Here is a 15,112-nt window from a genome sequence, read left to right on the forward strand (position 1 = left end):
CTCCCATAAGGCACATGTCTCTGCCATTAACAAACTTTGTTTACAGTCTTCACTTTCCTGCTCCCCTTTATAAGCACCCACTGGAAGTTAGAGAAGCTGGGTCTTCATCCTTCATTCTGGGACCACTCTAATTTTGGTCAAATTCCTAAACTCTCTGAAGCTTAGGCTCTGAAAAAATGAGGGCAAGGGATGTTTTCATTTTGTTTAGTGTGTGGCAGACAACACTTTCCCCTTCCCTTGAATAGAAAATAATACAGTACACAAATAAATGAAAGAGATACAAGTGAAGCAGGGCAGGCTGTGTTTTGAAATAGTGGTCGGGAGTAGGGACTGGAATCAGAAGACCTAAGCTTCAACACAAGCTCCTCCCCTCACCAGTTCCCCCAGAACCTGGCATGAAAACCTTTAGACTGGGTGGCCTCAGGGGCCTCCCCATGTCACATGTAGTGACTGCAACCTTAACAATACAGAATATAGACACATATTTTAAAACATCAGGGTAGATTTGAATTTATTGTTCATATGATACCATTTATTTTAATTTAAAAATAGAGCATTGGGAGCTCCTGCTGTGGTGCAACAGGATTGGAAGCAGCTTGGGAGTGCTGGGATGCGGGTTCAATCCCCAGCCTGGCCCAGTGGGTTAAGGATCTGGTGTTGCCACAGCTGCAACTTAGTTTGTGCCTGTGGCTCCTATCTGATCCCTGGCCGGGGACCTCCATGTGCCAAGGGGTGGCAAAAAAAAAAAAAAGTATTAAACTGGAAGGGTTTTTTTAATTGCTTCTACTTTCTCACAGAACCAAATTTATACTACTTTTTCCCAAAACCATCTGCCCCAAGAACAGTAAGCCTTTATGATCTTGCCTATTTCTCTCAACACAGGCGCTAAACTTAGTTCTTGCCTCATCCCTAAAGAGAGAAAGAAAGTATTTCAGATTTCCCCATCTGCAGTATAACTTGGCTTAGAAAATACTGGTTTAAAACTGTTCTATTCAGGGAGTTCCCGTCGTGGCGCAGTGGTTAACGAATCTGACTAGGAACCACGCGGGTTCGATCCCTGGCCTTGCTCGGTGGGTTGAGGATCTGGCATTGCCATGAGCTGTGGTGTAGGTTGCAAATGCCACTTGGATCCCTCATTGCTGTGGCTCTGGCGTAGGCCAGTGACTACAGCTTTGATTAGACCCCTAGCCTGGGAATCTCCATATGCCGTGGGAGAGGCCCTGGAAAAGGCAAAAAGACAAAACAAAAATAAAAATTAAACCATTCTATTCAGAGTTCCCATTGTAGTTCAGTGGAAATGAACCTGACTAGTATTCATGAGGATGTAGGTTCAATCCCTGGCCAGTGGGCTAAGGATCTGGCATCGTGCTGAGCAGCCGTGTAGGTCACAGTCACAGCTTGGATCTGGCATTGCTGTGGCTGTGGCATAGGCCAGCAGCTGCAGCTCAGATTCAACCCCTAGCTGGGAACTTCCATATGCTGCACCTGCAGCCCTTAAAAAGCAAAAAAAAAAAAAAAAAAGTTCTATTTGATTTTTTAAAATATTTTCAAAGACCTCAGTAGTAGGAGATTCCATAGCCTACTATAAATTCTCATTTCACTGTTTCATGGCTGTATTCATTAGGAAACTTTCCTTTCCTTCATATATGACAGAAATCACTCAATAAATGTCCCTTTCAGTGTTCCCATTGTGGCTCAGCAGTAAGGAACCTGACTAGTATCCATGAGGATGGGGGTTTGATCCCTGGCCTCATTCAATGGGTTAAGGATCCAGCAGTGCCGTGAGCTGTGGTATAGTATAGGTAGGTCACAGACACTGCTGGGATCCTGCGTTGCTGTAGCTGTGAGCTTCCGCACACCTTGGCTTCAGCCCTAAAGAGACAAAAAGTCTCCTTTGTATAATGCTTTGCAAGTTTCATTCTTACAACTTTTTTAAAAAGTCATATAATTAAACTCTTCAGTGTCACTGTATAGCTCTCTTCTGAACTCCCTTAATTTTTTCCCATTTTCTCCTTTGCATAGTGACCTTAAATGGAACACAGGGATGGTCTGAAGAGTGTTTCTGGAATTCTTTGACTCCTAATGTTGTATATTAAATATTACACGTAGTTAAATTTTTACAGAGCTTCCATTTGCATCTTGATTAGGACACTAACATCTTCTAAAACATGTGTCATCAGACAACATGCATAAAATTACAGGCATGTAATGACACTTTATGTGTACCTATATTAGCTAATAAATGTGTAACCTGCCCTGCATTATAAATTAGGTAGCTACTTGACCACACACTACAACCAAATAGCCACTTAAATCTCCAAATTCATATTTGCACTCTGCTCCAAGACTATGGACAGATGCTCAGTTTACCTGGTCATTGTTAAAAAGACACTGCAATCAGATCCATATTGTTGACTGAAGAAAAAGTACACAACCTAAAATTTTCAAGTTGAGTTTTATTCGAGGATGTTACTTAGGACTATGGCCCGGGAGATAGTCTCTCAGATAGCAATGAGGAACTGCTCCAAAGAGGTAAAGGAGGAGCCAGGAAATATATGAATTTTTGGCTGGGGGAAAAAAATGTAGTCAAATATCAAAGATGACTGTGAATTACAAAGAACAGATATCTCAATGATTTTAGTATTTATGCATGGGAAAATACAAGAATCTGGGTTCATTCAAGTTGTTCCTTAGACACACATCTTAACTATCTAGTATCTAAGGCCAGTATCCAAAACACAGAATGCTTCCTGGTTTTCTCCTTCCTGAATTCTCCTTGGAGTGCCCATCAGTGGGTACCTGCAGTGGTTAATGGCTTGATCCTTGTAGAACAGGAATTCTTTACGCACAATATTCTAAACTGTTGAAGACAGTTCTCTACCTCCTGAAAGATGATGGGTTAGGCATTTTCTACTAGACCTGCTTCAATAACTGGAAAAAGTATTGCCTACGACTTTCCTTTGATATTAGCAACAAGAAATGAGTGCTCTTGTGCAGCAGGTTAAAGGTCTGGGGTTGTCACTGCAGCAGTTTGGGTCACCGCTGTGGTGTGGCTTTGATCCCTGGCCCAAGAACTTTCACATGCTTTGGACATGGCCCCCCAAAATGCAACCAACCAACCAAACAAAAGCAAACAAGAAATTACGTCACAGAGGCTTGGAGGAAGAAAAATAAAGGGTAGAGTTTTTATTGGTGCCATATCAAAGAGTCCCCCAGATGTATTTCAGACATAATCTTATGTCTCTATTTTATAACATTACAATTAAGTTTCCCCATCATTTTGCCACTGCTGCCTTTTAAATATTGCATTCCATGTTATTGTATAATAGCCCCGAGAATAAACAAATTGGGAAGCTGTTTGACAAAGTCTTTTAAACTTAAGAAAAGGCCACTAGGTAAAATGCTGTAGTTGACTAGCTGCTTTCTAATTCTTCCCCACTCTAGGAAAGGGCTATTGGCTATTTTCTCCACCTGCCTTTGTTCCATTCCCTCCACATCCCACCTGCACCTTTCTCTCCCTCTCTCACTTAACTGGAAATCCTCATTCCATACACGGAAGAACAAATTTCAGGGCAACTGAGTGCTCCTGAATTGAGCTGGGAAAGTTGGGAACATTTGACCTTAGTCATGCCTCTAAAGAGGCCTGTCCATGGTTCCTCAAAAGGTTAAGCATAGAACTACTGTAAGACCCAGCATTCCACTCCTACATATATACCCCAAAGACTTGAAAGCAGGGACTCACACAAATATTTGTACATCAGTTTCATAACAGCATGGTTCACAATAGCCAACATCCAAGTGTTCAAGAGATGAATGGTTACACAAATGTGGAATATACATACAAGAGACTATTATTCAGCCATAAGAAAAGAAATGAGTACTGATATGTGCTACAACTTGGATGGAACTTGAAAACATGACGCTCAGTGAAATAAGCCAGACATAGAAGGAAAAACTGTCTGATTCTACTTCTAGGAGGTATGCAGAATAGACAAATTCATAGGGATAGAAAGTAGAATAGAGGTGCCAAAACCTGAGAGGAGCTGGGAAGGAGACATTATTAAATGGATACAGTTTATCTTGTAGATGACTTTCAAGTTTCGGGTATAGATAGTGGTGATGGTTACACATATTGTGAACGTATTTAGTGTCACTAAATTGTACACTTACCAGTGGTTAAAATGATAGCTATTATGCATATTGTACTGCAATAAAAAGTTACATAGGAGGCAAAAAAAAAGTCAGTTCTGGCCTGAGTTCTGAAGTGGGGGTAGCTTGAAGTGCACCTGAGTTTTAAGGAGAGAGTCACCACCCAGAGTTTGGGATGGTGACAACCTCCTCTATATTCCAACTTCCTCTATATTCCTCAATCCTGAGTACAATGGAGAATTCCAGAAGGGACCTGGAGGCTGAAGCTCTGATTTGACCCCTGGCCCAGGAATTTCCATATGCCACAGGGGTGGCCATAAAAAGGAAGAAAGAAAAAAAAAAGTAATTCTCAACTTTTAGGTTGTGCTGTTGTTTTCAGGTGGCACTTTTAAGCCCCATCCCTGCCCCCTTCTTCTCTCAGGTGGCATATAAGCCTCAATTGCCTAACTTGTCCTTGGGTCTTATATTCTTTTTTTTTTTTTTTTTTTCTTTTTTGTCTTTTTAGGGCTGCACCCGTGACATATGGAGGTTTCCAGGCTAGGGGTCCAATCAGAGCTACAGCTGCCAGCCTAGGCCACAGCCAGATCCAAGCCGTGTGTGCGACCTACACCACACCTCATGGCAACGCAGGATCCTTAACCCACCGAGAAAGGCCAGGGATCGAACCAGCAACCTCATGGTTCCTAGTCAGATTCGTTTCCCATGCGCCATGACGGGAACTCTGGGTCTTATATTCTTAAGGCAGCCCCCTGTACTCAGGTAATTAAATTTGATTTTCTCCTGCTCATAAACCCTCACGTGGATTTAATTCTTAGATCAGCCAGAAGAACCCAGAAGGGGAGCAGAAAATTTCTCCTCCTCTCGCACTGTAATAAGTGGATGTTCAGACTATTGCCTGTAGCATGGTAGCTCTCAAAGTTCCTTAAATGAATAAATGGATGCTTCGAAGATAAAATTTCAGCCAAAGCCAGCAAGGTGGGAAGAAGAGGCATTTGTTTCATTGCTTGGGCGTATAGTCAGTAACTTGCTGGTGTGGTTTTGACGGATGCTTCTCCTCCACCTCGGCCTCCACCAACTGGAAAGGGTTAACGAGGCACCTCCTGTTACCTTTGTTACGGAACCAACCTATTGTTAAGTCCTGACAGGCCGGCCTCTAAGAGGCTACATCCTGTTTGAATAATTTAGGCTGGGGCACAGGCCAGCCCACACAGTGCCTCTCCGTGGAATCCCTGGGGCTGCCCACTTTTCAAATCCCTTAAAGTCCGGGTGGGGGAGGGGAGAAGCCAAATTTACCAGGAGGCTCATCCCCGGCGCCTGGTTAGGCAAATATTTCACCTGCTGGGCCAATTAGCTTCCTCTCCCAGAAGGACTAGTTCAACAGGTTTCCTCTTTCTCGGCCTCGGCCTCCTGGGTTGGGGAAGGAGGCTGTCACTTCGCTTCGACCCTCCCCTTCCCTCCCTCCCGGCTCGGCCCCCCTGGCTCGGACCAATCGCGCCGGCTCGAACTTGTCCAGGTTGGCGGCCCCCGGCGCGGGCGGCCCGGATGCGCCAAGCGGCCCTGGGCAAAGGGAGGGCGCGGTGGGCTCGCTGGGCCGGCGCCCCGGACGGTGGGAGCCGGGGAGCGGCAGGAGGAGGAAGAGACCTTGGGGAGGTGGCCTCCAGACGCGGCCCTGATGACTGAACTACAGCAAGATGTGGACGACACCAAGCCTGCCAAAGTGCTCGGGAAGAGAGAGGGCAAAGTTGGCTCAGCCCAGTGAGTATCCTCCGCGGGATGCCATCCGCGGCGGTAGAACGCGCGCTGCCCAAACTTCGCTGCCAGAGATGAGTGGGGAGTGGGAACGGGTTTCTGGAACTTTAGCATGGGCAGCCCTGTGCCTTAAACTCTTCCTGTGGCGCCCGGTCTCTCTCTCTCTCTCTCTTTTTTTTACCCCTCGATTTCGAAGGAGAGAAAAGGCACGGCAGCGTTTCAGGAATGCTTGGCAGCTTGCAGCCCGGTGGGGATGGGAATTCTTTGAGCCGAGAGCACGGTTGGTGTTTGGTAATTCTCCCGGGAGGTCTGGGGAGACCATTCACAAGCCAGGTCAGGAAAAAGAGCCCTTAACATTTGTTTTCATTGCCGTCTTCGTGACGTGTGTGAAGATGCAGTTGCCCCATCGATGCCATCTGGTCATTAGCTTCTTAATGATGCGGATTTTTCGTATTTTTTGAGCGTTTGAGAGCTTGACGGTGTTTTCCCCCCACCCCTTTCACTTTTTCCCCTTTAGAGAGAGGAAAGAGTAGTGGAAAACATGAAAAACGCGTTATTTTGCCCCTGAAAGACTCCCTGCTTTTGTTGGGTACATAAAACAAACTTGTGCTCTTTTCTTTTTCTTTCTTTCTAGAAAGAGAGGGTGTAGGTGTTGGGTAGGGACGCATAATGAATGTATAATAAAATAAAACCCATCAAATATTCTTTTATTATCCTCTTAAAAGATCCGTGTGCGTAATAGGGTTTGCTCATTGTTTGACTTATAAACTCTTCTGGTTTAAGAAACTGAAAACTCAGATATTTGATCACAAATATCTGTAATGAAATTTATTTGTCTTCGGTACTTTTCTTTTTTAATCCAGAAATATGGTTATTGACTTGGTGGTTATTCCCAAACTCATCTTTGGGGGGGAAAAAGAATCTTTAAGTATTTGCTTATTTTCTATATCACTATAACATGAAGTGAGAACATTGAGGTTAAGATAAATCTCTAAATAAGACCAATTTTAATTTTTATGGCACCAAGCTGTTGGATATCTAAAAGGCTTTATTGGTACTAATATAAAAGGTGACGAAGTTTTTAACAGTAAAGATTCCATCCCCATCATTCATTATTTCAGCATTTAATTATTTTTAGAAGCGTCCTCTGGTTCCACATAAAGGCTTGTGTTTATAAAAGCATAGTCCATCCATTTATCGAAGTTTGGGCTGATGTTTTGGAAAAAGAATAGCTTTTATTAGCTGCTTTGATTTGTGGTTTCAAAGACTTGGGTCATATTCTTTGCCACTGCCTGCTTTCCTTGGCTACTCTTGCCTTTCCCCCCTCAGCATTGTCAGCTTAAGCTGATGTTCTTTGCTCTTTACTGATAGAAAAGAAAAAAAAAAAAAAAGTGTTTGAGAAAAAGTGCTCCAGGCATAACTCTCACAAAATATTCTTGTTTTCTCACCCAAAAATAAAATCCTTACTTTATACCAATAATTCAAACCCAAGGAAAAGGTGAACAGGCAAATGACATGTATTTCCTTTGCACATAATTATTCTTTTACAAACTTTACTTCCCTGAAGAAGAAGTATTGTGGCAAGACTTGTCACCATTTCATAGATGTTTGAGGTGACAGGAGGAGTAAGTGGCCGGGGACTTTAAACTCCTGGTTCAGAACTCATTCAAAGGCAGTATTTACTTCCAGCTACACAAAGCAGAATTAGTGAATTCCACCCAGCAGCTACTAAGTTTTAAATCCCCACATTCCCAGTAGTCTTAAGTACTCAGTTAAGCAGATCCCTTTGATTGAAAATGTCTGCTAAAGTGTTGAAACTTAGTCTGCTCAATTTAGTCTCTAGACCCTGAGCAAATAATTATGTGTAAGCATAGTAAGGCCCTCAACAGCCCTTCATTGGGAAAGGCCAGTTTCACCAATTCGCTTCAGTTCAACAAATGCTGGAATCCCTACAATTTGCTCATAATGGTGGAGAATACAAGAATGAATGTGATGAGCTATTTGTCCTGTAACTCGGAGTAGGGTTGGGGGTGGAGGCACTTAGCTATGTTACAGTACTTCAAGGGACGTTGGTGGCTAGTGCCGCATGCAAAACATGAACAAAATATTATACTAAGTTTGACCTATAACTGAAATTTCTACACTCTAGGGATGTTTATCCATTGGGCAGTCTCTGGATTATTGGTTTTGTATTTGTTTTTCCGAGCAAAGCGGTAATTCCTAGGTCTGCTGAAGTCACTTCTGATTCAGTCTAAGATTTGAGACACTTTTCTTCAGAGCTCTTGGTTTGGTAACAGAATAAAAGTAATTTCAAGACAGGTAGGTAAGTTATCACAGTGACACATTGATGAGATAACTCCATATTTGAAAACATGTTGAGTAGCAAAATTTTTAGATCTTGGAAACCTAGTCTCACTTCTGTGTTTTGAACTTCGTATTTTAGATTATTTATCACTAAGCCCAAAGTTGTTGAAATGTCGGTGTCCAACTTCAACTCTTCAAGAGTGTTAGAATGACTCGCTCCTCCTACTTCCTTGCATCTGAAATGTAACCCACATAAACCTCATCACCTAGAACCTTCGCCTCTTAATGAATAAACCTACCATGTGTAGAGAATGCTCGCTTTGTGACGGGCCGTGTACTTAACACCCTGTATTCATTCCCATACCTACTGAATAAGGTCCAGACCATCGTTTTCTCTGTTTTACAAATAAGAACCTTGAAACTCTGAGAAGTAACTGAGCAGGCAGAGATACAGTCAATAAGAGAACAGCCCAAATTCAAGTCCAGGATTCCTACCTCTGGATCCTGAACTTGAATCTTTTCTATGATGGGCCTCCATGGCCTCCTCCAAATATCGGACTCCTCCGCCAAGAATTTAAGATCTTTAATGACCTGGACACACCTGGCCCATTTCAACCTCATTTCCTAATAGCTTCTGTAGACAAACACACCAGCAGCCCTGGGATTCAGAGGTGATAATGCAATAGAATAAGGAACATGTGTGCCAAGTGTAGTGCTAACTAAAGGTCCCTCATTCTTCCCTTCTCCTCAGCTCTATTACTCTGCTCAAGCAGCGCCCTCTCATCTTTCTCTTAATATACTTCTACAAATCAACACAAGCTTCCCTTCTTTTAAAGTGTCTCCTTATCACTGGCCAACCTCTCTCTCTTTTTTTTTTAACCAATCCCCACCTTGTCTCTATGTGGTCAACCCAAAGAAAGTAGCCGCTGCTGTTATTACTGTTAATGGACAGTTCATGTTTATGTAACATTTAATATGTACAAAGTACTGTTTTAAGTTGTTAATATGTATTAACTCATGGGACTAGTCCAGGGTATGCCTTTGTTGATTTCCCACAGTAGCTAGGCCACTCCAATCACATTTTTTCACCCTGAATTTCTCAGCATAAAATCATTTTCAGTAACAATGTGTTGGTGAGCTGGGGAAGTCAAGACCCCCCCATCCCCTCAGTTAAGGTCTGTCATATGCTTAAAGCTGGCTTTCAGTTTGACTATCTCAGGGGAAATTCTATTCTTAATCAAATTTTCTATCAGTAGCACTGGAGTTTTTAAGAACATTTACTTGCACAAGAGCTGTGGCTTTGGGGCTTGCTTTGGTTTTTTTTTTTTTTTTTTTTTTGGTTTTTTTTTTGCTTTTTAGGGTCGCAGGTACAGCACTTGGAAGTTCCCAGGCTAAGGTTAAATCAGAGCTACAGCTGCCAGCCTACATCTCGGCTGCAATGTGGGATCCAAGCCACATCTGCCACCTACACCACGTCGTGAGGCCAGGGATCAAACCTGCAACCTCATGGATACTAGTCGGATTTGTTTCCCCTGAACCACAGCAGGAACTCCTGACCTGTGGCTTCGTTATTCATCTGTGTGCTAGAAGTGAAACTGCACATTTATGCACCACCAAAATACATATTTGATCTTAAAATAACCCCCTCTTTTACCAAGAATTGTTAGTTTAGCTGCATATTTCCTTTTGAGATCCTAGTTTTTTCTCCACTTTATCTTTCCTTCTTAATTGTGTGTTCACAATACACAGGTGTTTCTAACATAGCCTAACTTTTTTGGCAGACATTTTACTAGGTACACTTTTATTTCTTAAAGACGGGTGGATCTGATTTAGTAATGGCCTGGTTACTTTCAAGGAATTTCAAAAATTATCTAAAACTAATACTGCTATATTGCTGGGCAACTGATTCATATTTCATATAGTGAATTACATCATATGTACATGTGCTTGTAATGCACTTTGAATTTCAAACATTTAAATTTTAATAACTTGCGATATAAGAATGCTAGAAATTTGTTCAATTTTATATATGTGTAGAAAGGGTGGATGTACACAATATAGCAGTTTACCTTGAAAGGAAGTTCTCTGGGGTTATCAAGAAATAATTTTAGGGACATATTTTGACTTTAAATGGTGAATTCAAGTAAAAATAAATGACCTGAATTGAAAGCATCGATCATCCCCTATCCCATCTTTGTGCAAATAGGGGTGCTTGACAGACAGAATAAGGGTTGCACTTGGGAACTGGCCTTGCACTGGAAGTGAGAGGAGCAAAGATAAATAATCATTGAGTATAGCTCAATGTCTTATTGCTTGCTTAACTCCAAACATTGAAAGTGCCTATTTAGCAAGAAAATCTATATATATTATCTATCTTTCAGTACATGTGTGTGCTTTTTTTTCTTTTTTTAATTCTTATTTCCAGGTTGCCTCATCTGGCAGGTTATCTAGGACAGAGTGTACATTTTATTATTTTGTTTTATTTATATTTTATTTTATTTTTGGCTGCACCTGCAGCATGCAGAAGTTACTGGGTCAGGGATCAAATCCATGTTGTAGCAGTGGCAATGCCAGATCTTTAACTGCTAAGGCCACCAGGGAACTGCCCCCCCCCCGCCATGTACTTTTTCATATAAACTTTGGGATAGGAAGAAAAAATTACAACATATTAGAAAATATTAAGATTATATTAAAGTAAAACAATCAGTTGAAGAGTGAAAAAAATGGAGAAGAATAAACAGTATTCTGGCTTTAAATGTTTTGAAAAAGAATTTAATGAATCAAATCGGCTCTGTGGCTCCATGTTGATATCATTGGAAATTACTGATTTGTCAAGGCATCGCACAAAGAGGTGAAGAAAGCAGGCTCGTGAGTTCCTGCTGTGGCAGGAACAAATCCCACTAGTATCCATGAGGATGGGGGTTCGATCCCTAGTCTTGCTCAGTGGGTCGGGAATCTGGCATTGCCATGACCTGTGTTGAGGGCTGAAGACACAGCTCAGATCTTCATTGCTGTGGCTGTGACCGTGGCGTAGACCAGCAGCTGTAGCTCCGATCGGACCCCTAGGCTGGCAACTGTCATATGCCTCGGGTGCAGCCCTAAAAAAAAAAGAACACAGGCTCTAGGAAACCAGGATTTGCAATCTGACTTTCCTATCACGTAAAAACCTATCTCTTGTGACCTTAGTGAGTTCCTTAGCACCTCCAAGTCTCAGCTTCATTATCGGTAAAGAAGAAAATCAACTATTTTGGTACACACTTGCTTTGACGTTTAAATGGGAAATGTAAGAAATTCACAGGTCACCTAGTGCCTGACATCATCAGCTCTCTTGTAAACTACAGCTGTGGTGGTCCTCACTGTTGAAGGTGGGGGCGGGAGGGTGACATAAAACTTAATCAAACAAAATAGTCAAGGTTCAAAAGGCTTCACTCTTACAGAGGCAGGCACCCAGTGTTCTATTGACTAAGCCTCTGTTCCATCAGCTCAACCTAGAGGGCACTTGTGACAGTCGCTGAGCATTTCCAGGAATCCAATATGGTATCTTGGCTTTTAGTTTATGTTAGAATTATCTCATGCCGTAACTATTTAGTGACCTCCCAGCTTATTTCAGCGTTGCTTACTGTTATGGTGTTCTCACATCCTCTGTCTAGCGCTTTTATCTCTGATCTGTTGATGTCTACATCCTGCATCCTGGCACTGAGCTTTCCTTTCATGGCTCCTCATCTTTAAGCTGCTGAGTTGTCTCCATTTGCTAAACTCCAATAGAACTCTTTTCCCACATCCTCCTAATTCTTAAAAATGCTCAGCTTTAGGCATTTGACACATTTTCCAATGACATAATGCACAGGTCCTGGAGAGAAACTGTGCCACAACCACCTCAATGGCTGTTCTTCTTCCTCAAAGAGAATGTTTTTATCCACACTTTTTTTTTTTTTTTGTCCTTTGTCTTTTTAGGTCCACACCCACAGCATATGGAGGTTCCCAGGATAGGGGTCTTCATCAGAGCTGTTGCTGCCGACCTATCTATGCCAGAGCCACAGCAATGCCAGAGCCACAGCAATGCCAGATCTGATCTACATCTTTGACCTACACCATAGCTCATGGCAACGCCAGATCCTTAACCCACTGAGCCATGGATCGAACCTGCAACCTCATGGTTCCTGGTCTGATTTGTTTCCACTGCGCCACTATGGGAATTCCCTATCCACACTTAAATTTGATGATTTACTCTTAGAAGAGAAGCAAGACCAACTTAAGCTGCCATCTCTAAGGTAAACTAGTTGCTATGTTCTTATTGGTCATTCCTTGTGTGCCAGAAGTTCCCACATTCATGATGGGACACGATGCCCCAAGATGCAGATTATTTTTAATAGGTTTATTGAGGTATTTTGCAAATCATAAAGTATACATATCAAGTGTACTATTCAGGAATTTTTAGTAACTTTACTGAGTGGTCTTCTACTACCACATCTGGCTTTAGAACATTTCATACACCCTCCAAAATAAGATCCTTTGGGTCTGTGTATACTAATCCCCATTCCCACCCCAGCCCCAAGCAGTCACTAATCTACTTTCTGTCTTTGTAAATTTGCTTTCTGGGTAGTTCATATAAATAGAATCATATATAGCATGTGGTCTCTTGTATCTGGCCCTGTTCACTTACCGTAGTGTTTTGAGATTCATCCATGACGTCGCATATGCCAGTGGTTTCCTCCTTTTCATGGCTGAATAGTATTCCATTATATGGATAGACCACAATTTGTCTTTTCACCTGTTGGTGAACATTTGGGTTGTCTCCATTTGTTGGTTATGATGACCAATGTTACTTTGACTATTTGTGTGCCTGTCTTTGTATGGACATATGTTTTCATTTCTCTTTAGCATATACCCAGAGTGGAATTGCTGGGTCCTCTGGTAATTCTCTGTTTAACTTTTTGAGGAACTGGCAAACTTTTTCTAAGAAGCTATGCCATTTTAGATGCCCACCAGGATCGTATGAGGATCTGTGGTATAGATTTAAGAGAAAGTGCTTTCACATAGCAGGGAAACAAAGTTGTAAGCACCTTAGAGGTATGTCATTGCCTTAGACTTTATAACATAATAAATCCCTGTTAAATATTGACTGAATGACATTCGTACTTAGGATCTTGAAAACTTTCCCCAGACTGTAATGGTAAAAATAACTCCAGCTGTCATACTTGGGTACTGTTTTTGCAGCCTCTTGAAATTTTGCATGTAACACTGATTACTTGGGTTTTGTTTTTGTTTTTAATGGCAGAATAATACAGAGAAGAAATGTTTAAATGGGAGTGTAACCTTCCCCCATCCTTGCTGACATATTTTCAAGCAATACATGTGTAAGGCTAGAAAATTTGAACAGTAGAAACAGGCACAAGGGAAAAGTGAGTGTCTTCCTCTAACTCTCACCTTACAGTTCCCTGTCTCAAAGGTCACCACTTGCAAGCATTTGGGTTTTGTTCTTGTTTTTGTTTTGTTTTGTTTTTTAGGGCTGCACCAACAGCATATGGAGGTTCCCAGGCTAGGGGTCCAATTGGGGCTATAGCCGCCAGCCTATGCCAGAGCCACAACAACGCGGGATCTGAGCTGCGACTGCCGTCAGAGCTCACACACAGCTCACAGCTGTGTGATCCTTAACCCACTGAGCAAGGTCAGGGATCGAACCCACATCCTCATGGATGCTAGTCGGGTTTGTTACCGCTGAGCCATGGGGTTTTGTTCTTATGCTCTTGTCATTGAAGGGCAAAATGAAGTTTTTTGTTGATTTGTTTTATTTTTCCTTAGAATATCCACCTTCCAATATGCTTCTAAGTGAGTTGGGCTTTGGGCAGTGAAGCATCTCATGAGGTTCTCATGAGCATTAAGAATGATCACAAAGTTGCTGGACTGCACCACAGCAGAGCTCACTCAATACATGGCATATGATAGTCTCATAAACCCATTTTTTTCCAGACTCTTTTGTAGAATAGTTATCTACCAGTAAAGTGACCTACACAGTTTTACTGTTGATGGATAAATATTTTTTAATTTTTATCTTACTGAAGTAGTTAGCTGATGTACAATGTTGTGTTCATGCCTGTGGTATAGCCAAGTGCCTCAGTTATCTCCATATGCGTTCTTTTTCATATTCTTTTTCATCATGGATTGTCCCAGGATATTGGCTCGAGTCCCCTGTGCTGTACAGTAGGACCTTGCTGTGTATCCTTGGTGGATAAATAAATGCATCTGAACACACCTTTCCTAAGTGACCTCAGCCAGGTGGACTGGGGGTGTTGATGGCAGGGTGGGTGTCTGACTGGGCCATCCTCAAGTTACCAGTTCACCTTCTAATCCCTTCTGTGTCCTTGTCCTAACTCGGGGATCCTAGGCAGCCCCCAGTCAGATGAGGCAGCCATCAACCTGGGCCCACCGTGTAAACAACTTAATAGGAGTCACAGTAGTGATGAGACCTGTTTAAGAAGAGCGGAGACCAACGCGGAGAGATGGAAATATGACATGGGAGATGATGAGCAAGGAGGTGGGGAGGGAATGGAAGAGAGGTAGAGAAAGAGAGTGAAGTTGAGTCATAGGGAAAAGATGGAGATGCCTGGCCATTCACCTGTGTCATCTCCCCCTTCCACCCTGGCAGACCCTCCTCCTCATCTCTCCCTGCGCTAGTCCGTGTCTTGTCACTGAAATCTCAGCCACTGAGCCAGGTAGCTGCCGGGCCTCTTCTTCCCTCATGGAGATGCTGATCTGTGTATAAATGCTGGTGTTGGAGTTCCCGTCGTGGCGCCGTGGTTAACGGATCCGACTAGGAACCATGAGGTTGCGGGTTCGGTCCCTGGCCTTGCTCAGTGGGTTGAGGGTCTGATTGGACCCCTAGCCTGGGAACCTCGATATGCCGTGGGAA

The 15,112-nt window shown here is 42.6% G+C and overlaps 1 protein-coding gene across 2 annotated transcripts in view; it reads left to right on the forward strand.

Annotated features, from left to right (window-relative positions):
- Window positions 1–15,112, forward strand: part of GRAMD2B (GRAM domain containing 2B) — a 108,742-nt gene that overhangs the window by 33,156 nt on the left and 60,474 nt on the right. The window contains 1 exon segment of one of the 2 annotated variants that reach the window (NM_001244333.1): window positions 5,651–5,904. The exons of the other annotated variant lie outside the window; for it this stretch is intronic. Within the exon segment in view, the coding sequence (NP_001231262.1) occupies window positions 5,822–5,904 (83 nt within the window). The 5' untranslated portion in view covers window positions 5,651–5,821. 2 annotated transcript variants of the gene reach the window in all.

This window comes from Sus scrofa, chromosome 2 (assembly GCF_054392235.1).
Source record: "Sus scrofa isolate SSC_HxYL_T2T_F1_AM1 chromosome 2, Sscrofa_HxYL_maternal_Yorkshire_Landrace_v2.0, whole genome shotgun sequence".
NCBI lineage: Eukaryota > Metazoa > Chordata > Mammalia > Artiodactyla > Suidae > Sus > Sus scrofa.